General features: G+C 34.2%; 2 protein-coding genes across 7 annotated transcripts; one reads left to right on the forward strand and one right to left on the reverse strand.

The window, feature by feature from the left end:
- Window positions 1-1,889: 1,889 nt before the first annotated feature.
- LOC105324895 (monocarboxylate transporter 12) lies at window positions 1,890-12,418 on the forward strand. Of its 6 annotated transcripts, none has more exons than XM_034483049.2 (6): window positions 1,890-2,347; window positions 7,016-7,070; window positions 8,781-8,924; window positions 10,420-10,563; window positions 10,654-11,451; window positions 12,029-12,418. In XM_034483049.2, the coding sequence occupies exons 2-6, from the start codon at window positions 7,019-7,021 to the stop codon at window positions 12,232-12,234; spliced, it is 1,344 nt and encodes a 447-aa protein (XP_034338940.1). In that variant the 5' UTR covers window positions 1,890-2,347; window positions 7,016-7,018; the 3' UTR covers window positions 12,235-12,418. The 6 variants fall into 6 exon arrangements, with proteins under 6 accessions (XP_034338940.1, XP_065936180.1, XP_034338939.2 ...); XM_066080108.1 differs by lacking the exon at window positions 7,016-7,070 and adding an exon at window positions 4,119-4,260 and having other exon boundaries at window positions 1,892-2,347; XM_066080107.1 differs by lacking the exon at window positions 1,890-2,347 and adding an exon at window positions 4,728-4,752.
- Window positions 12,419-13,708: 1,290 nt separating this feature from the next.
- On the reverse strand, window positions 13,709-18,320 carry LOC105324896 (malectin-B). Its single transcript, XM_011424137.4, has 4 exons — window positions 17,833-18,320; window positions 16,962-17,141; window positions 16,675-16,732; window positions 13,709-16,393 (listed from the first exon to the last, which is right to left on the reverse strand). Exons 1-4 carry the CDS (start codon window positions 18,223-18,225, stop codon window positions 16,173-16,175), a joined length of 852 nt encoding a protein of 283 aa, XP_011422439.1. The 5' UTR covers window positions 18,226-18,320; the 3' UTR covers window positions 13,709-16,172.
- Window positions 18,321-21,342: the final 3,022 nt, after the last annotated feature.

The following is a 21,342-nucleotide window of genomic DNA, read 5'->3' on the forward strand; positions in this document are numbered from 1 at the left end:
TAATGCATTTAATAATAACTTGTAAATGTAACTGGGCAGCAAAATCTAAAAAATAATAGCATTTGTTAAAGTCGTTCAAACCAAGATCGTTTTGAATTTTTTGCCTTTTAGCTATATATATGAGAAAATTCTCAAAGACTATTGTTCAATATCTATCAGTTGATTAAACGTAGATTTGCGTCGACTGAAAACCCGGCCAGTCACATATGGGCTGCGTCTTCATCAATGAAAAATGCATTTGGAACGCCGAGATTCCCCATCAGCGCCGCAACAAGATGCCTAAGACATTTTCATTTGACGTGGTTTCGTCGTCTAGAAAGTCATGCAAAGACGCGCACTTTGAGCATATAAATAAGCATCATATAATACGCACGCCCTGCATGCTGTACACGTATAGTAGAAACGAGCCACTATGGCAGGTATCCAACATGGGCACGAGACTCAGAGACTGAGTGTATTCAACGCATGTCAGTCGTCATAGTTTGGATGCAAAGCCAGGTAAAGACCTTTTGGAATCCTTTCGGATGTAAAGTGTTGCGTTTTACTTTGAAGGGGAAAACGCATTGTGCACGCATACATGGCTTTGTGCACGCAATCGCATACAGGGCTTTGTGCACGCATTCAGGGCTTTGTGCACGCCGTGTACTCGAAATGACAACTCCTAGTACGTCGTGAACTCAGGATCGCATTTTACAAAGGAATTTAAAATTAAGACTTATGACCAAATTAATGATCGCATACTTGTAAATCGCATGTCAAGCCTATGGTTTTAATATAATTATAATGACAAAATTCAAAATAGCTGTATATTACTGGTTTTCAAATTTGTACAAATTTCATTCATTAAAGATAGAACTTTCCATAGTGCTGAAAATATTAACGACGTTGTCGTAAGTTCTTTTGTAAAACGCATTTGAATGAAATGAATGAATACAGAAGTATGCATGTAGCAACGAAAATAAGAACATGCAAGAAAATACTCGTACGATGTTTATTAGAAAATTACTTTTGCACATGCTTTGTTCACGTGCAGCACCGTGCACACTTACAATACAATACAGCTAGTGGGAATATACTAATATTATCGAGGTTGTGAATAAGAAAATATCGTAACGGATAGTATATTTCAATGTGTTGTTTGCTATTTATTGTATTAACTAATTATTTCATTTCCGAAAAATCTTAATTAAGAATGTTCTTGTGATTATACAAGTACATTGCAAAAAGGTTGCAATGTTTAGCAAAGATGCTACCTTGCATTCAGTAAATGAAGTACAGTATACAATGAACTTAAAACTAAAAAGAGCTGCATATCGTCCGAATTTTTATCAATGCCATTTAAAGGTCAATGTCAAAAGTGGCATCACTGGAACTTGTTTATGAAATTGATCTTTTAAAGCTTATCTGTGACGCAAAGTGCTAATTCCTGTCAGATCAAAATATGTTCTACTTCGCCAATTGATAAACATAAGATTTCAAAGTTCCTTTAAATTGTTGCCTCGCACGGGCAAGGTTGTTACAGGTATTGCAACAAAAAGTGACTAACCATATCAACAAATAAACGAAATTCAATTTTTTGAAATATAAAAGGAAAAGTAAACTCAGAGTCTATGAATGAATATTTTAAATCAATCGATTAAATAATCCATCCATCGATCCATTAGATATTTACATTTTTTAATTAACCTAGCTAGACGTTCATTCTTTGCATGGGATATATTTTGACAATAATAAATGCAACTATATATTACACACGATATGCACAACTAGGGATGAATAAGTGCGATCGGATAAACAAATTCGAGAAATAGATTACATTTTGGCATCCTTACGTTACATATATATTACGAATTAGTCCTTGTACATTGTACACGAGTCAAGAAAACTAATAGTACATGATCCACTTTCCTGTTTGACCTGAGACAATGAGGCGGACCTATTATTCACTTCAAACAGGGAAATGAACAGGTAAAAGATATGCAGTACTGTGTTGTGTAGACTCCTGTGTCTGTGGGGATACTACAGTGTAGTATACTTAACCTGATCTACTAATGATGAAGGAACAATATGCAATTACACAAAGTGCCGTTTACTTAATTAATATTTCCACGTGTAGTTAATAAGTCAACAACTGACCCAATTTCTTTGAAAACTTTGAACGGATTATAGATACTTGTTCGAGTCTACAGCCTTGTTTACACAGAAGTCAAGTTGTCAAGAGTTTAATTTTTAGTGCATAACTACGATGGAATACAGCACATGCATGCACATCGTCAGGTCCACTTCATTGTCAACATGACTCAAAGAAGTTACGCTGATCACGGATACGCCTGGGTTATACTAGGAGGTAGCTATATCTTGATTTATATCTATATTATTATAAATCTCAGCGATTCCACGAATATTGATTATTTGTGTGCTCTGTCATTTGTTAGGACATTTGCATTTAATTAAAGGCCTTGCCTTTGTGTCAACATGAAACCTTTTTAAAAATAACTTCGGACTTTCCCCCAGACGATCGTATATTACCTTCGTACTTCCTTTTTCTAAAAATGACTTAGTTAGCGAATGTATGGTGAACAGTTCAACTATTAATTTAAGTAAAGAAATATATGTCTAACGTTACAGACAATTTTCTTAGTTAAATCTCTTTAAGTTAAAAAGACAATTCTCTAAGTTAGAAAGATATCTTTGTAAGTCAAAGAGACATTTCGAATTCTTTTAATTTAGAGGATGTCCCATAAGTTAGATTGGCATTTCTTTAAGTTATAGTAGAATAAAGAGACCGAAATTATTAATTGGGAGGAATACAGAGATCGAAGCTACAGTATATCATTTATATTGAGATGTATCTTTCAATTCTGATTAAATTGTGCACTTTCCTGTAATGAAGGTTGGTAGAAGTTTATCTTGCGGTCTTCAGATGAATCCATTGCAATGTGCAAGAAGGGATGGCACAGATAGATAGATAGATAGATAAATAGATAGATAGATAGATAGATAGATAGATAGATAGATAGATAGATAGATAGATAGATAGATATTTTTTATTTCAAAATTAGGACCCTTTCAGGCATTACGAATAACAAGCACGATTGATACATGTACAATAACAAAAGCACAAACATAATTATGATTGTATATAATATTCTGCATGTTTTTTTTTGTTTATGAAAGGTTGGAAAGTTCAAAACTAAATGCCATTTCTGAACATTTTACCCAGCTGTCATGATGTAACTTTTGAATTTACCGGGTGGCAGTGAATACAAAATTTACAACATTACACATGTATTTGTTAAAAATTTACATCATGACACGGCTCTCCAGATGTATAGTATACTTGTAATGTGGGGGTCACACAATGTGACTTTTCCTCTTACTAAACTAAAATCGAACTGTATAACCACCGTAAAAGTTGGTGAGTTACTTTAAAGGGGATGTGCGGCCATCTTGTACATTTGAGGATAAGAGGGTATCCTATTTTTATCAGTCGGCATGGGATCTATTTTAGAAAAAGAAAAATGCAGTCTACACTTAGAACTCCTGTATCTATGGAGACACATTAACGTTTTATTTTCATGGAAAAAAAAATAAATGTCAAATCAAATCAATCCGCGTTGAATTTGATATATACCTCTATACCTGTCCCATGTTTGCTTATAAAAGTTTTTCTTAGTTCTATAAGTATAAATTATAGTAAATTCTTTTTAGAGTGGGGTAGGGGTCCAAAAAGTGATTGTCTTAGCTTCAAAAAGTATACATTATATTTCAATGAAAATATATCTTCAATGTACCTCCATAGACACAGACAAAAATATCTTGTGGGAATTGATAGCTTTTGAAGCCAATTTTAAGAATAGGGTACCCGACTTTGAGAGAAAGTTACAACTTGAATAAGCAAGCTTAGACCTTTTCTCAACAAATGGTTGTAGAGCGGACACCAATAAACCTTCCTATTTTTCCAGATTTTTAAATCTTCAAAAAATCTTTAGCTGCACAGTTCGACAGCTGTTCTAAGGGATTAAAAAAGCATTGTCATATGTTCTTGTATGCATACTTTCTAAACAAAATGACATGTAGGACTTCATATTTATTGCTTTTGTATCTTTTGGAAACAGTTTTGGCAAGTTTTGGGCAGAAACTAGGCAGTTCAAGAACTGTTTACATTCTTATCCTCAAATGTACAAGATGGCTGAATATCCCCCTTAATATCGCCCAAGTCGAACAGAAATCGATTGCAAGATGTGGCCACATTTAGAGGCAAGTTATATCGCGATTTTTTTTTTTTTTAGAGGATAGTGAGTTGGTACGCTTCAGATGTGACTTAAAAACAACACGAAAAAAGTATGAACTACCTGGGGTTTGATTTGAATTAGGGTTACACAAACAAATACACTACACATATGAAAGCGCAGATGCATGTGAATGATGGAAAAATACTACTAGTATATTGTATGTCTTGGAGATATAATTGAAGATTAACCATATTTTATGAGAAAATAAAAAACCCTGTGTGATGTAATGCCAAAGTGTACCCAGGTGGACACAAACGTGTGAGTGTGCTGGTCCCAACACTGACGATGGCTGACAGACACTTGACTTGTTATAAAACAGGACCACAATCACACACTCCTCCTCGTGTGTCCCGCGGCTTTTAATTATTCATGTTAAAGATTATTCAAAAACACGATTTATTTTTAAATCCCTAATAAAATCAAAATTTACAGAATATCGGACAGTGGAGTTTGTCAGGTAAGCTTCTAAAATAAATCAGATAAAATAAAACTCAGAAATGAAATACTCTTGGATGATATGCATGCAGGTAGTGTAATAATTGGAACGTTTTATTACGGCTGTGTAGCTCCCAGTAGATAGCAGTCCTCGAGTGCATAGATTAATTAACCAAGGAATTGTTACCCTAATGAAATGAAGAAGTTTATTACGTAATATATCATAAATGTATGGAACGCCACATTTGTCTTATGTGGTTATTTCATTAGAAGATTGTGCTTTATTATATAAAGATGGTGCTTCATTAATAAAAATAAATAATAAAAAGTAAGAAAAATTAACTAAATTATTCTTAATGTAAATCAGTGCGTTAGATAAAAGAAACAACCAAATGGTCTTCTATAGGAATTTGATTCTAACATCAGCATGATTATTTCTAGCTGCAACCTCTCCCGGTTTTTTTTCTCCAGTAAACATCAGACATAAAAAAATCGGAGAGGGCTTCAGTATTGCATCTAGATTATTTTGTACAGCTATGATTGTACATTCAATTTCCGTAAGAACGCCTGATAGATGTGAATATATTTCAATGAATTGTTAAAGTGTCATGTTTTATCAACATGCACGTGTTTACTGTTATAAGTCACTGATTCCCCTTAATTTAAAGTGATAATTTCAATTGTTATACTTTCATGTTAAATACTGAAATCTGATTGGTTAAGACGCAGTTAATAATATTTACTATTACCCTCAGCGTTAGCAACGCACTTGGCAACGGGTAACATTATATAAATAGTGCCTGTTTGGGAGGGTAACAGTTGAAATTGACACCCCGAGAAAACCATTGTCAACCGACGCGAAGCGGAGGTTGACAATGGTTTTCGAGGGGTGTCAATTTCAACTGTTATCCTCCCAAACAGGCACTATTTATTTTGTTATACTGAATGTCTTTTTAAAAATTTTTAAGAAAATTTTACTGCTTTTATATAGGAATAACGTGAATTCTACAGCGAACCGTACGCGCATAATTTTCGCGCATGTAACATTTTTTAATGTTACCCGTTGCCAAGTGCGTTGCTAACGCTGAGGGTAATAGTAAATATTATTAACTGCGTCTTAACCAATCAGATTTCAGTATTTAACATGAAAGTATAACAATATATAAATAGTGCCTGTTTGGGAGGGTAACAGTTGAAATTGACACCCCGAGAAAACCATTGTCAACCGACGCGAAGCGGAGGTTGACAATGGTTTTCGAGGGGTGTCAATTTCAACTGTTATCCTCCCAAACAGGCACTATTTATTTTGTTATACTGAATGTCTTGTTAAAAATTTTTAAGAAAATTTTACTGCTTTTATATAGGAATAACGTGAATTCTACAGCGAACCGTACGCGCATAATTTTCGCGCATGTAACATTTTTTAATGTTACCCGTTGCCAAGTGCGTTGCTAACGCTGAGGGTAATAGTAAATATTATTAACTGCGTCTTAACCAATCAGATTTCAGTATTTAACATGAAAGTATAACAATAAAAAATGTTACATGCGCGAAAATTATGCGCGTACGGTTCGCTGTAGAATTCACGTTATTCCTATATAAAAGCAGTAAAATTTTCTTAAAAATTTTTAACAAGACATTCAGTATAACAAAATAAATAGTGCCTGTTTGGGAGGATAACAGTTGAAATTGACACCCCTCGAAAACCATTGTCAACCTCCGCTTCGCGTCGGTTGACAATGGTTTTCTCGGGGTGTCAATTTCAACTGTTACCCTCCCAAACAGGCACTATTTATATAGTGGCATTTTTAAATCATGTATGGGGAAAGAAGTCGTCGAGCGGATAAGGCGATATCAATTGATAAAATAGTAAATTGTCAGACTGAACTTATGACCTTAGCTGGCAAAAATAGAATTCTTAATGTCTTTTCTAACCACAAACTATTATTTAGTAGAGAAAAATTCGAGTATTATATTTATTTTCTTGTTGAGCAGTTCGGAAGTTACTATAGAAATCGATATATCATTTTCATCGTTGAATTACATTTATTGCTACAAAAAAGGAAGTCTGTCAAGCTAGAGATATTTTTATGAATATTGATACCACCTGTAACCACGGATATTGCTCAAAATCGTTGTCGATGGATTAGTGTAAAATATACATACCGATATACGTATATGTACTATTTATAATATCTATATATTTTTGTGTTGCGTGAACTCCTGTTCGACCATTGTTTTCTTTAAAATTCACAAGTCATGACACCTTTTGCTTGGTCTGGCAGAATATGGTTGCCATTCTTGATGTAGACAGAGGATACGCTTGGGTGATTTTGGGAGGTAACACAGTCCTTTTTAGTCCTCTGTTCGATTATCTTTATATAAAAAATGACATCCCTATCACCATCACCCACCAACATACTTACGTGTCATTCTCTCTCTGCGTTTTCTCCCATGTATTACACACCGGTATATTGGTATAATGATGTGTATCTATATTATCCCTAAAAATATATGAAATTGATACATGTACCTCATAAATTATGTCTGTTACTGCTACCTATATCAGTTTTGTACTGCATTTATTACTGGATTCAAGTGAAACAAGAGGCCTACAGGTCTTATCGCTCACATGGGGGTTAATCCAATTACACCTTAATTCAAAGTAGCTCAACACACTTGAAATAGTTTCTCAAATCAGCAGAAAAATACTTGATTATGATAGATAACATGTAGCAGAAGAAATATACAAGTAAAAAACAGCAAAAGAAATACGCAGTTTTGGATTTTAAACAAAAATTTAATTCAGTAAATTTAAACAAAACCCTCAGACGGATTCGAATTGCTGACCTGCGAATTACAAGCCTGATACTATAACCACTGATCCATGATGATATTAAACCAAATCAATGGATACAACAATTCAACAAAACATTGCCATCATGTGACGCTGTGTCTTAAAAAAGTATGTCTTGATGTCTTGGGCTACCTTAAAGTCCTTTTATTTAGGAATGCTTTTTGGTTGACCATGTGATTCTTGAAAAAAGTCACAAACTGACAGACGTTAGTTAACATGTGATCAGAAAAACTGATTGAATTTTCAGCTCAGGTGAGCTATAAAGGGTCGGGTTAAAAAAATAATAACGAGATTGATAAAAACTAATAGTGTATCTATTATTTGTAATCTTTGTATCACAGTATCTTCATGTAACTCGCAGTGACTTGTAATACTGCTAACTTGTTCCCTACTGTAATTGGGACAGATATAGACTATATATTCATGTTATCTAACTCTGCTTACTTCCTTACAAGTACAATACGCATGCGTTGTCGTTTGACTTGTTGTTTAAGCATGAAAATACACAGAACAAAAACGCCTTTTATAGATTTTCTTTTGACCAAAATTATTTATATCTAAACAATAGAATGCTTTCTTTGGTAATTCATGCGGGAATGAAGGTAGCGACATTGCAGAAATAATACATAACCCACGTTGACTAGCAGGTTATGTATTTTTTCTCAAATGATCGCTACCTTCATATTTTGCATGAATAATCAAAGACAGCATTTTATTGCATTTATTGTAATAAACTATTGAATTAATCAAAAGTAGAAGGTAAAAGTAAGTGGATTGTTGTTCATGTACATCGGAACGCTGGATAAAAGAAATAGCAAAACCTTCGTATATGAGAATTTGAGTTTGGCATCATCAAGTTTTATTTTTGGTACAGTCCGTGATTTTTCTTACGTTGCTGAAGGTTTCGACCAATTGATAAACGATCGTGTAGATTTTAGCCCTGTCAGTTTCTATAGAGCTGTGAATTACAATCGGTTTTCTCTTGAAATGTAGGGAAAAAATACACAGGGGATGTAAAAATTCATATGTATACATAGTCTTCACTTCCTAACTCCTTAATCTCAGTAAATGTATGTTTTCATCTGTCTATCAATGTTCTAACTTACCTAAATGAAAGTCTTACCCTATTCTTTTTTTCAATCACTACCATGACTATGCACTTCCATGTTACGGCTGTTATTTTGTTTTTCCAGCTTGCTTCTTTATGTACATGCTGTTGCTGGGTTCCATCAAGTCTTTTGGAATCTTGTACTCGGAGATTTTGCTGACGACTGACAATGGAGCGGGGAGCACCGCACTGATCGGGAGTTCCGCCGGCTTCATCCAGTCACTGACCGGTAATAGAGCGCCGTAACTACTTAACTCCATCCCATGTTATTGTTCCCAGCAATTTTCACGATTTTTAAGAAGTACAATTGGAAGCGATGAGAGAGATAAAATACAAGATTTCTTAATTGACACTTCTTTTATCTTTACCCGGATAAGTCCACACGAACAAACAAAAATTTCTTTAGGAGATTTATAATGGGAAAAACTGACATCTTTTATCATTCGAAAGTCACTTGGATCACTTCACACAATTTTTCAACGTTATCATCCGGGTACTTTCATGGCAATGCAAATTCCTATTAGCTGATACACTCTAGGGGGGGGGGGGTTAAAGGGACTTGGACACGATTTGAGATCAAAAAAAATTATTTTTATTTTTTATGTATAAACTGGTTTACTGGTGAATTTAAATGATTAATCAAAATATTGAATGTTAAAGTCAAGTTACAAACGAGATACAGAGGTAAGAATTGATTGTTATGTAAACAAAGCTCGAGTCTTATAGTTGTTTACAAAAAAATGAAATGTAGAGAATTACCATTTCTTTGACAAAATGACATGTAAACAACAATTCAAACTAACTCAATATCTCATAAATACTATTATCAATAAAAGAAAGTTACATTTAATTGAAACTTACGCCAATACAACACATATGTAAAAAATGACAATATTCGAGTTTTGTTTACAAAACAAAGAATTATGAACTCCGTATCTTGCCTATAACTTGACATTTGGCTTTCAAATTTTGACATGATATTATAAACTTCTATATTTATCAATATAAACATTGAAAAGGGAAAAATAAATTTTGAAAATTTAAAGTCAAATCGTGTCTAAGTCCCTTTAAAGGGTCAAAAATTGTTTTTTCGATTTTAATGTTTACAATGCTTTAGTAAGGCATTTGGCCAAAATTTGAGTGTCATTTGATGAGTCGTAAGCGAGTTACAGAGCTTACAATTTTTCGCTGTGTAAACAAAGCGTTTGTTTACATTTTGAATGTTGAAGTGAAAATTCCAGTTTAAGACCTAAAATGAATGTGTTAATCGTTAGGAACTGTCATTTATGCTTAAAATGGATAATAAGATAGACAAACCAGCTTTAAAAAGATTTTGTACTGGTATATTAAACCTATGAAAACAAAAACAGGGCACAAGCCTTGTTTACATGACGAAGAATTGTAAGCCCTGTATCTTGCTTAAAACTCAACGACTGGCAACCAAATTTCATTTGATCATTAGAAATGCATTGCAAGTAATAAAAACAGAAAAATAAAATTTGACCAAAATCGTGACCATGCCACTTTAAAAGGGGGAAATCATGCATAAATATTCTGTGACAGAGTACAGTACAATCAATACCAATCTTTGCAAGCCAAAGATTCGGGTCCTTTCATAGAGAAATTACAATATATATTCATGTTTGTGTACATGAAGGAGCATGTATCTTTTATGTATTTGGAAACCTAATTATAACTTTATATTCTGGATACTTTACTTGTAGGTCCGTTTTCTATATTCCTGGCTGTTCGGTTCTCTTTCCGTTCGGTATGTCTCCTGGGCGGCGTGTTTCTGTGCCTGGGATACGTGACCAGTGCCCTCATCCACAATGTCTTGTACTGGTACCTGACGTACAGCGTCATCGCAGGTGAGCTTAAAGGCCCCCCAGACTCTATCGGTTACTGCTCAAAATATCTTTTATTAAACTTTTGTTTAAATTTATATCATTTTATGGCAGGATTCGGTTATGGCTTGGCATACGTCCCTTGCACTACACTGATCAACTACTACTTTGAGCGGAATCGAGCACTGGCCAATGGCATCGTTCTCTCAGCAAGCGGCGTAGGCGGCTTCCTGTTCCCACATATCTATCGGTTCCTTCTAGACCGCTACGCACTTAGTGGTGCTATGATAATTCTTGGTGGTGTCATGTTGAATATTTGTGTGGCAGCTTCGTTTTTAAGACAACCACTTGAGTTCACTGGGTCTCAAAGTTCAACAAACAAGACAGGAAAATCACAAGAAGTTCCCAAGACTTGCAGAGAGCTTGTCTTTCGGAAGTTTTGTGTTTGTGGTAGCGATGTCTTAAGAGACCTGCGTTTCCTCTTCATTTCGATGGCCTTTTGCTTGACCGCTCTGAGCTATTCGGCCTATTTTTACACTTTCCCATCGTTTCTTGAATCGGAAAATGTCGGAAAATCCACCACTGTCTTCATCTTTTCGTTGACGGGTGTGTGCGAGATTTTTGCCAGGGTAGCCATGGGATGGTTCACAGATCTGAGGATTCTTTCGCCCACGTGTATTTACGGAATCTGCATGGTCGTCAGTGGTGTTGCTACGCTAGCTGTACCTCTGCTCCATCAAACAACCATATACTATATCTACGCAGTAATAGTAGGAATATTCCCAGGGTCATTTTATGCATTGATGTCTGTGATAATACTGGAGACCATTGCTCTCAAGAATCTGCCGTCAGCATTTGCTATCATCACAATATTCATTGCTGTCTTTTCCTTACTTGGAATACCTTGTCTAGGTAAGTAAATCAGGCATATTCGAGGAACACTCGGGTGCTTTTCTCTCGCTCTCCCTATGCCATCCCCTACCCCCCCCCCTCTCTCTCTCTCTCTCGTGATTTCATAGACCTATGGATTTTAAAATTTTAAAGATGGTTTTAGTATCAGTGTATTTAAGGAATATGGAATCATTCTTTGAGTATTTTGAGGTGATAATTTCGGGCTTTATTGGATATGACCACACTCCGACCGAAATTATCACCTCATAATATCCAAAGAATGATTCCTAATTACTTATAATAATATTATTTCCAATTTGTATACTTTAAAACAACATTATTTTAAAACCACTATTTTTTTTAATGTAGCACATACTATGTATTACAACGCGGCGCAGCCAATACCGCTTTGCGGTTATGCTGTAAGACACGCCCATTTTGTGTCAATCATGTTTTGTGAAGTTATTGGGTTTTAGGGTTCAAAATGGATTCGTAATGTTATCACAGGCAAAGACAGTTGAACATGTAAATATTTCAGTTTAAAAGTGTTTCGAAGCATGCCGAATTTTGTAGTCTGCTCACCATTTCTTTACTTTAGGTTGGATTGAGGATTTGACGAAGAGCTGGGACAACGTGTTTTTCATCACAGGAGTTTTGCAATTATTGGCTGCCATGGTAGCATTCTCTGTTTCCAGGTGTTTTGACACGAATACCAGTGACAATGACATAGTGATAGAACAGGGCAAGGCTGAGGCAGCAGACGATAAACTCTTGGGTGGAGAAAAAGAGGCAGGAATCGAATGAAAAGAGCTTGAAGTTTAGGATTACTTGTACTATGTATCATAGTACTTCTACTATGAGACTTTAATAGGTGATGCGAAGTAGGCGATATCAGCAATGAATTCGTGTGTAAAACACAACTGTTATTCAATAGCATGTTGTTTAAGACACAACAACGAAATATTCATGAAATAAAATTCCATTTATACCATTGCTTTATTTTTATGCTAAATTATCTCAATACACCCCCCCACACCCTTCCAAAAAAAAAAAAAGATCGAGAATCGGGGGTATTCTTTTCTAGTATAGCCTTATGTATGTTTGCCAAAAGTTCATAATTTTCTATATTACTTTTGAACCTTTTCAGGTGAACCCTTCCAGTTTGGAACACGTACGCATTTAACTGTTATTAATTATAACCTTTAATTTCAACGAACATTTGCCCATTGGCTTGTCCATGATTAATGTTACACAAATGTATACTTGGGTTGAATGAACAATAATCTTACGAGCTCCCTTGGTAAGAAATACTTGTATTGTCTAATATGGAGTAGAGGGTTAAATTTCCGTTCCAACTGGCTCACATAATCGATGTTGCCCAAAACAAATTCAATATTCGTTTTAATTAAAGAAGAATTTAAAACAAATTGCCACTATTTTGCTCTTTTCTGCCAAAAATAAATTCCTTTGGCCGCACAACTTCGGTGAATTGGCATGTACGAAACTCTAGACTGAACAACTGAATTCATTGGCGTGAAAAAGTTGGCCATATTTATTCATCTCTATGTGCACCGAAAGCTCGTAAAATCAAAATATGATCATTGATCTTGATCACATCACTGCTTGGTAGAATTGGGAGGATCTGTGTGAAACATATACATCTTTTTCCGTATAAGACGGAAATTAATTAACTAAAATGTTTATTGGTGTAAACTTGTCACATAATACAGAATGTATAAACATATGCAGCAAAACTAGAAAGCACATAACACGTGACTGAATCCAAAATGAGAATAGTGTATTAAAGTGAATGTTAAATATTGTAGTAATGGGATTGACCCTTTCTAGTATATACAGTTATATACCTACAGCTTTTAATATTAGCTGTAACATTAAATTTCGTTCCACTATAAATTTTAGACTTGTTAAAATTTATCTTGACCAGCAACCGATACTTCACATTGGCCTGACCATTAAGCATTCAGTTTGGTGAAGTAAGGACCTGTAATAACTTAGATACAGGACCTGCAACAAAAACTTTAACCAGGTCTGGACGCCGACGCGGGGGGTATACATGTAGCATAAGCCCCCCCCCCCCCCCCCCGACTTCGTCTTGGTGAGCTAAAAAAGTGACTCCCCCCCCCCCCCCAAAAAAAAAAAACAACAACAAATAAGGGCATAGAGTGGTGAGGATTACACCATCTACATACCTAGTTTCTTTTACTAATGAAACCACAGAGGATATGACATCACAGAAGATATCAGCAGCGACATGTGACACAATTTGTTCAAGTTTTATTTTAAAACTTTAAAGAGTGATGATAGCACACCTACAAATAGTCAGAGAACACACAGACACAATTATAATCAGTTAGTGACAATGATTCATCTTTAAACAATATTTAACTATCTTTCATTTCTATTGCAAAACTGATTGCATATACACAGTTAGTTTCTATTATAGAAAACAGATACATGTATGAGGCTATGGACAGTTTTGTCACACAAATTGGTGTTTGCTGTCCATTCATGCCAGGGATATTCATAATTAACAACATAAATAAAATCTACTTACTCTCTTACACACACAACCCTACACACTTTTGGAAGTAAAAATGCATACAATACTTTCATTTTTAGTTAATATAATTCTTTACACAACCTAAAGGCTGTCTTTAAACCAGTGTCTTGCTTCCTTCACTTGTAGTAGTTTTCCATGAATGTGCAAATATCAAAAATCAAGACTTGTCTACAACTAACTTACTAACCAACCATTGCAAAAATAAGCTTATATTCATTTACAACATTTTAAAAAAACTTTGACATTTGGTTCATATATCTTTAAGATGATATTAAGTACTTGTATTTTATTTAATCTTATCTAGGCTTCAATAACTGTTGGCAAAATAAAATGACATAACATCATTCAGAGTATCTAAGCTTTGATCATGGTTATATATACCTGGCACTGATCAAAGCTCGACCAATATTGCACAATGATAACTAATCTATCCTATTAAATCCACAACAGAACAACACTAGTACAGAAATTGCTGCTTATAATAGAAACTTTAAAAGTTAAATAGATACAGGACTGGTATGGAATTTCATTTAACTAAAAATACATAAAGCTTCCTCAATAGCATTTTTGTACCAGATATAATACAGAAGTTAAGTGGGCTGGTTGAGTGTGGTCATTTTTAAACTATTAAAAAAAATAATACCCAAAATGTTACGATAGGTCTGATGAGTAACATGTTAACCATCCAGCCTCCTTAATTATCACTGAGCACAAGTTAATTCATCGTGTGTACTGTTTAACAAAATTTAAAGCTAATGTTGCATTACATATGGATATAAAATTAATCGCTCAGCTGGTCAATTGTCTCTGATCAGAACACAAAGGTGAGATTGTTCAGTAAAGAGTTCAAACAATGGTGTCATATTGACTCACTCTTAGAAACAGTCATTACATCTGCTCACACTGTGAAAGTGATACATTTCATATATCTATGAAAGACTCTTCCTTTTATGCAAACACATGACCAAATGAAATAAGGGTAAATGAATAATCGAAAACTATGCAAACTCATCAGTTATCTTTAAAGTTTTACAAGTACTGGTAGATTGACGTAAATATATATTAGTATTATGATCTATCATTTAAAATTTCTATAATATAAGAAGATATTGGTGTAAGAAATGTCAAAATATTACACAAAATCTTGACTATAAAAAATAAAACTGAACAGAAAAAAAATTTGATAAATTAAAATGATTTAAATAATAGAAGGCATATTCTTGCACCATTATTCACACAATTATTGACAAATACAATAGATTATATATAAACTAACACTTATAAATGGTTTGAAAATGTTGGAATGATTATATAGTGATGATAGCTAATTCTCTAGTGAACCCTCAAAAGAGCTACAACTCCATGTAAACCCTTATAACTTACAACTAAATTCATCTGCCCATTTAATTAAAAAAAAATAACATTTTACCTAAAACCACATTCTAGTATTTAGGTCTATTACCTTGTAATCAATTAAAACTCTACAATTTCTTTTTTATATTCCATAGGCATTTGTAAAATTTTGATTTCATGCAATTATGTGATGTCAAATAATATGTTAATCTGGAAAGGCAAAACGTTAAATGTTTTTAATGAAATGCAAGTATTTAAACCATGTTAATTTTAAAGCCAACCATAGAAAGAAATTACTGAGCAGGTTATATATTTTTACATGACGCAAGCTCTTTTGTGTTGTATGGCACTAAAAAATGAAAGATGAAATATAAACTCCACAAAAAAATATATGTATTAAAAATGCGTTCATACTTTGTAACAAGGGATTCAGAAAAATGGTGTCTTTATATAACCTGAGAGGTTTGTAAATCAATGAAACATGGCAATGGATTAGACAAATATCTGGGGCTGAAAAAATGATGGTGAATTGTAACCACTCATAACACAATATCTGTGATGCTAAAAATCTTGTAGGAGTCACCAATATAAAAACAGGATGGTCAAATGCTAAACTTTTAAGCTGCAAACTGTTAAGTAATATAAAGTATCAAGCACACTGTTTGAAAGCAAATACAGTACATTTTGTAATACCAGTAATTTAAAAATGAAAAAAAATCTAAATTTTAAAAGGAAATTTTATAATGTTGCATAATATATATCTTGTAAAAGGATTTTAACATTTTTTAAATAAAAATACTTAATTTGATCAAAGTTTACATAAACAAAACAAAAGTGGGAAGAATGCGCCTACTGCTACAAATACAGGCAAGAGGATGGTACTGGTGTCATCCTCAGAGTAAGGGTCGGCCACTTTTGGGCCGGATGGCCGACGTGATTTTGATGACTTTGATTCATTTAATTCATCTTCCTCTTCTTCCTCCTCTGGTTCCTTTTGGACCCCAGGAAGGGGAGCCAGGCTTGGGACATCTGTAGAAATAGAAATGCCTCACATGAATTTCATAAGATTATTTTCCTTTGACAAAGTAATTTATGTAGATATAAATCACTTGGAAAATCAAATTCACTCAAGGGTCAACAATATCCTGTTAATTAGGATTAGCAATTTATAGGTTTATGGCAATATATTGTCCTACAATAATTATGAGTGAACAGAACATCTGTTTGACCTTCTCTTTGAAAATAATAAATTTGGTTTTTTTTTCCTTTTGTAATAATCAATATATTTTTTAAATGTTGAAATGAATTACCTTCAACGGTGCCTTTCATAACATATATTGCATTGATTTTGGGGTTGTCATATTCTCCCTGTTGAATAATATATAAATATCAAATTTAGCAGCGAATTCTTGAAATATTAATGAACAGTGAACAGCAGCCTGGGTTTGGTATCAATTAACTTTTCTTCATGCAGTAAGGATGATGATGGTGGTAATGGATGATCTAAATGACACTAACAAATATTTGAAATTTGTTCTGAACTTCTGATATGTTCAAATAGTGTGGTAAATTAAATTGGGAGAGAGTAATAATATACCTTGATAAATTCCACAGAAACTTTTCCATTGATTTTTGAAGTTTCACCGTTGACTTTCAATTTGCCATTTCTTACTGAGAAGGGTACAATTTCATCATGAGCCACACCTCTCCCTACTTTGTTGTAGATATCAAGATTCTCTACCACAGTGTGTTCTCCATTCAAGGTCACATCAAACACCTACAAATTAACAAACACAGATCATGGATATGTTATCCTTGTTTTAAAGTTGCTATTTTATCCTTGTTATAAGGGATCTTTAAAAAAGACACATGTAGTATAGCTCACTGAGACCAAATGAAGCACATAAACAATATATATTTTACACATTTTGCATTGCTAAAAATTTGCTACAAAATAGAGAGTGATATGGTCATCGTTACTGGTATTAATATAGTTCCTTAATTTACGTATAAACATTATAAAACTTCATACTTCAGATAGTACAATTGCAATGAAAGGCTTTGATAAAAAACAATCATTCATTTTATACTGTTACAGCCCTTTTAAAAATATTCACAGATATTTTATCTGTATTTAACAATAAACATTGTGATTGTTCACTAACAGTTGGTTGCATAAAGTTGTATTCATTTGATCAACCTAGCATTGTTAGTTCTAAGGCAAGTCTTTTAAGCTTTGCCAAATTTAAACCTAATTTAAGCCAGTACAAATTTTTCTCAATCATTATCAGATGATATATGTATAACATTTGTATATGATCTAATATAAGAAAATAAGATACTAGAAAATGGCACACATAGCAAGCACACACTGCAACCAACTAGCAAGTAAAAATTGTTCATGGTCCCAAACACATCATGAATACCTTTCATTTTCATACGATGTAATGTTGTACAGATCAATATACCTTTTTATTTGGTGATGTGAACCAAACTTCACAGAATTTCAGCACCAAAACATAATCCCCGTCCTCCCTGATGGGTACATCATAACCAAAAGTGGACATGTGATATCGTTCAGTCTGATACAGAATTTGGTCTTGTGGAACTACTCTGTCGATCATTAGGGTTTTCCCATAGTCCGAAGGAATCCCAACCGGAGCGGAATCCTTCTCATATCGAATCCCGTGGACATCAGTATGCCCCTCCCCTCCACAATTTACAGCCCAAATGACATCCCCGATCGCATGTGTCGCACTACACTTCAAACAAATCAAAAGTGAAACTAGCAAAAAGCGTGACCCTTCACGTCCCCGAGGAAGCTGAAAGCGTGCCAGCATAGCTCGCACTCCGATAACCATTGGAAAAACAAAGGAGTATGCGTTTCCACGTTTCTATCTAACGCCGGCTTTTCTTCAGGAAGTTGATTTCATGTGAGCGACATCTACAAAGAAAGACAACTCTTACCAACTTCCTTCCATGTGGGAGACACCGATTCGCTGAAATATGTAGGTGGATCTGATTGTGAATAAATTATACAGTTACTTTAATGTGGGACGGAAATAAATTTACTGTAACAAATATCTATATGGTAGAATTATGAAAAGATGCAAAATGTTCATATCATTTGATTCGGGAATACATTCCAAATTATGCGCCCCCAAAAAACCCAACTTTTAGATATATCTGACTTTGCTTGGCCCGTACTCTTTGAACAACAGCAAAAACAGTTACTATGGGAACTTGTAGTTATTTGCATTAACAAAGTGGAGTTGTTCCTATTTTTGTTGATATATATAAAAGCAACACGAAAAATCTTCTCATCCGTCGACGGAGTTATGGTTTTATATGTATTTACAAATTGGGAATTGAAAATATATGAGACATATATATTTAGGCCTGTAATTATAAGTCTTAAAGGGACTTAGACACGATTTGACTTAAATTTTAAAATTTTATTTTTCCATTTTTGATGTTTATAATGATAAATATAGAAGTTTATAATGCTATGTCAAAATTTGGAAGTCAAATATCAAGTTATAAGCAAGTTACAGAGTTCATAATTCTTTGTTTTGTAAACCAAGCTCGAATATTGTCATTTTTAGATACGACTTGTATTGGTGTAAGTTTCAGTCAAATGTGACTTTCTTTTGTTGATAATAGTATTTATGAAGATATTGAATTAGTTTAAATTGTTTTTTACAAATCATTACTAGTATGTCTATAAACGGTAATTCTCATCGTCGGATACCCACGGGTGATCATGGGCGCGTCTTTTACTTATCATATTCGCGATCACCCGTGGGTATCCGACGATGGGTAATTGTCTACATTACATTTTTTTTGTAAACAACTATAAGACTCGAGCTTTGTTTACATAACAATCAATTCTTACCTCTGTATCTCGCTTGTAACTTGACTTTAACATTCAATATTTTGGTCAATCATTTAAAATGCACCAGTAAACCATTTTGTACATAAAAAATAAAAATAAATTTTTTGGATCTCAAATCGTGTCTAAGTCCCTTTAAATTGCTAGTACACGATAACCGCATGTAGGAAAATAAAAAAAAAGGTCATAGAATATATTTTTTATACACCAATTTATTTCAAATCACAGAACATCGTTTTTCAAAGTGGAGGGGCCCGGAATTCTTAAAAAAATCTTGACAAGCTAAAAAAAAAAAAAGAGGGGGGGGGGGTCAACTCAGTTTACAATAAGTTGAGGGAACGTTTATTTTATTTTATAAAAATATAAAATATTTTGCCAAAAGGTGGAGGGGCCAGTCCACCTACCCTTTCCTCCCATTGACTTGGTGCTTAAAAATTTTAAAAGGGTGATATATAAATCAATCTATTTTTTATTATTTCACAAACAAATGAAAATATGAAATACAATATATTCACGTCATGGATTTATTTGGTGGATCAGTCATTGTTATATTATTAATTTTAGATACAACTACAAGCGTTTATGATATCGGTTGCCAAATATCTCAACCTGTGTGTACAAGGTGATATTACTATCAGAAGTAGGTGCGGTGTATATGAGTGTATGATGAGAGAGAGAGAGAGAGAGAGAGAGAGAGAGAGAGAGAGAGAGAGAGAGAGAGAGAGAGAGAGAGCGCGGGGGGGGGGGGGTGTCGATGCATTTAAGGTTCAGAAAAAGATATAGGTAGGAGCTAACACAGGCACTTGACGTTAAAATTATTCTTTTCAGAAAAAGATAACTCCATATACAACGTACAATACAGGTAGTTAACACGACATTTTAAAACGCGAAAAATTGATAACTGTTTTTGCTATCTGACTGTATTAACTAATATCAGTTTATAATGTGTTTATTTGAATGTGTTTCTAAATGCCAATCATTTATGTGAAAATATTACCAATACTTGTAAGTAAAACTTAACAATCGAATGGTATTTAGTCCTAAATGTAATTCCATGGAAATTTTCTCACTTTGTCGAATTGCCTGGACAAATTCTATGGTGAGATTTTGATGATATTTCAGAATTTCGTTTATATACTGAAAGTAATTGAACAAGACCAGGCATAATAAAATTAGTCTTACGCATTTTGACTCAAGGGGCACTTTGAACCTAAATATAAACATTATAATTCATATAGTATATGCATTTTCTTTACCTCAATTTTAGAAATGTTTGATTACCTGTGTCATAAAATAGCTATTATTTGTCAAATTTTAAAGACAAGGCTCATAGGTCACACCGCTCACCTGAGCAACCTGTTCAACCAACTGAACCAATATGTATTAGCTGATCAAGTTTGTTGATCCAATGCCTCACAGAAAAATTGGCTAAGTCCTTTCCAAGCAAGGACTATACATGTGTATCTATATGTATTGGATTGGCTAGGGCGCCATGCAGTCTCCAGACAAAAGCCTACCAAGCTCTCAGATTCTGTAACCACCCCCCCCCCCCCATGTCAATTTATTGATGCGTTGTTTTTCTTTGCTCTCATAGAAGGTAGTTCATTACGGCAGATGAGTGTGGTCTAGCACTAGCGTTAACTTTGTTCAGAAAACGCACAAATTCTGGGATAGAGCTCTCCACACATATTCTAGGGTAGAGCTCTCCACACATATTCTAGGGTAGAGCTCTCCACACATATTCTAAGGTAGAGCTCTCCACACATATTTTAGGGTAGAACTCTCCACACATATTCTAGTGTAGAGCTCTCCACACAAATTCTGGGGTAGATCCCTCAGTCTTCAGTTGCCTGTGCTCTCATGCTCTTGGCTGCGAAGATGAAACTTATGTTCCGAAGAGGATATTTTTACCCTAAGATGACTTATCTTGGTGTAACAATATTCTTTTCGCATTAGACAGACATGGCCTTTCCAAATAGTTGTAATCCATGTCGCCCAATAGAAATTATTACGTTGTTGTGCAGAGTACTAGTGTAAACTTTATGAAACATTTTCGCCCTTTGCTAACCAGCGATCAAAACTGTCT

Source organism: Magallana gigas, chromosome 3 (assembly GCF_963853765.1).
Source record: "Magallana gigas chromosome 3, xbMagGiga1.1, whole genome shotgun sequence".
Lineage (NCBI taxonomy): Eukaryota > Metazoa > Mollusca > Bivalvia > Ostreida > Ostreidae > Magallana > Magallana gigas.

Coding starts and splice junctions, on each gene's coding strand:
- LOC105324895 (XM_034483048.2), top strand. CDS start 2,260: ATGCATGCACATCGTCAGGTCCACTTCATTGTCAACATGACTCAAAGA. Junction 8,925..10,419: donor CTTCATCCAGTCACTGACCG/GTAATAGAGCGC, acceptor CTTTACTTGTAG/GTCCGTTTTCTATATTCCTG. Junction 11,452..12,028: donor ACTTGGAATACCTTGTCTAG/GTAAGTAAATCA, acceptor TCTTTACTTTAG/GTTGGATTGAGGATTTGACG.
- LOC105324896 (XM_011424137.4), bottom strand. CDS start 18,225: ATGGTTATCGGAGTGCGAGCTATGCTGGCACGCTTTCAGCTTCCTCGG. Junction 16,733..16,961: donor TTTCTGTGGAATTTATCAAG/GTATATTATTAC, acceptor ATTATTCAACAG/GGAGAATATGACAACCCCAA. Junction 16,394..16,674: donor TATGAAAGGCACCGTTGAAG/GTAATTCATTTC, acceptor CTATTTCTACAG/ATGTCCCAAGCCTGGCTCCC.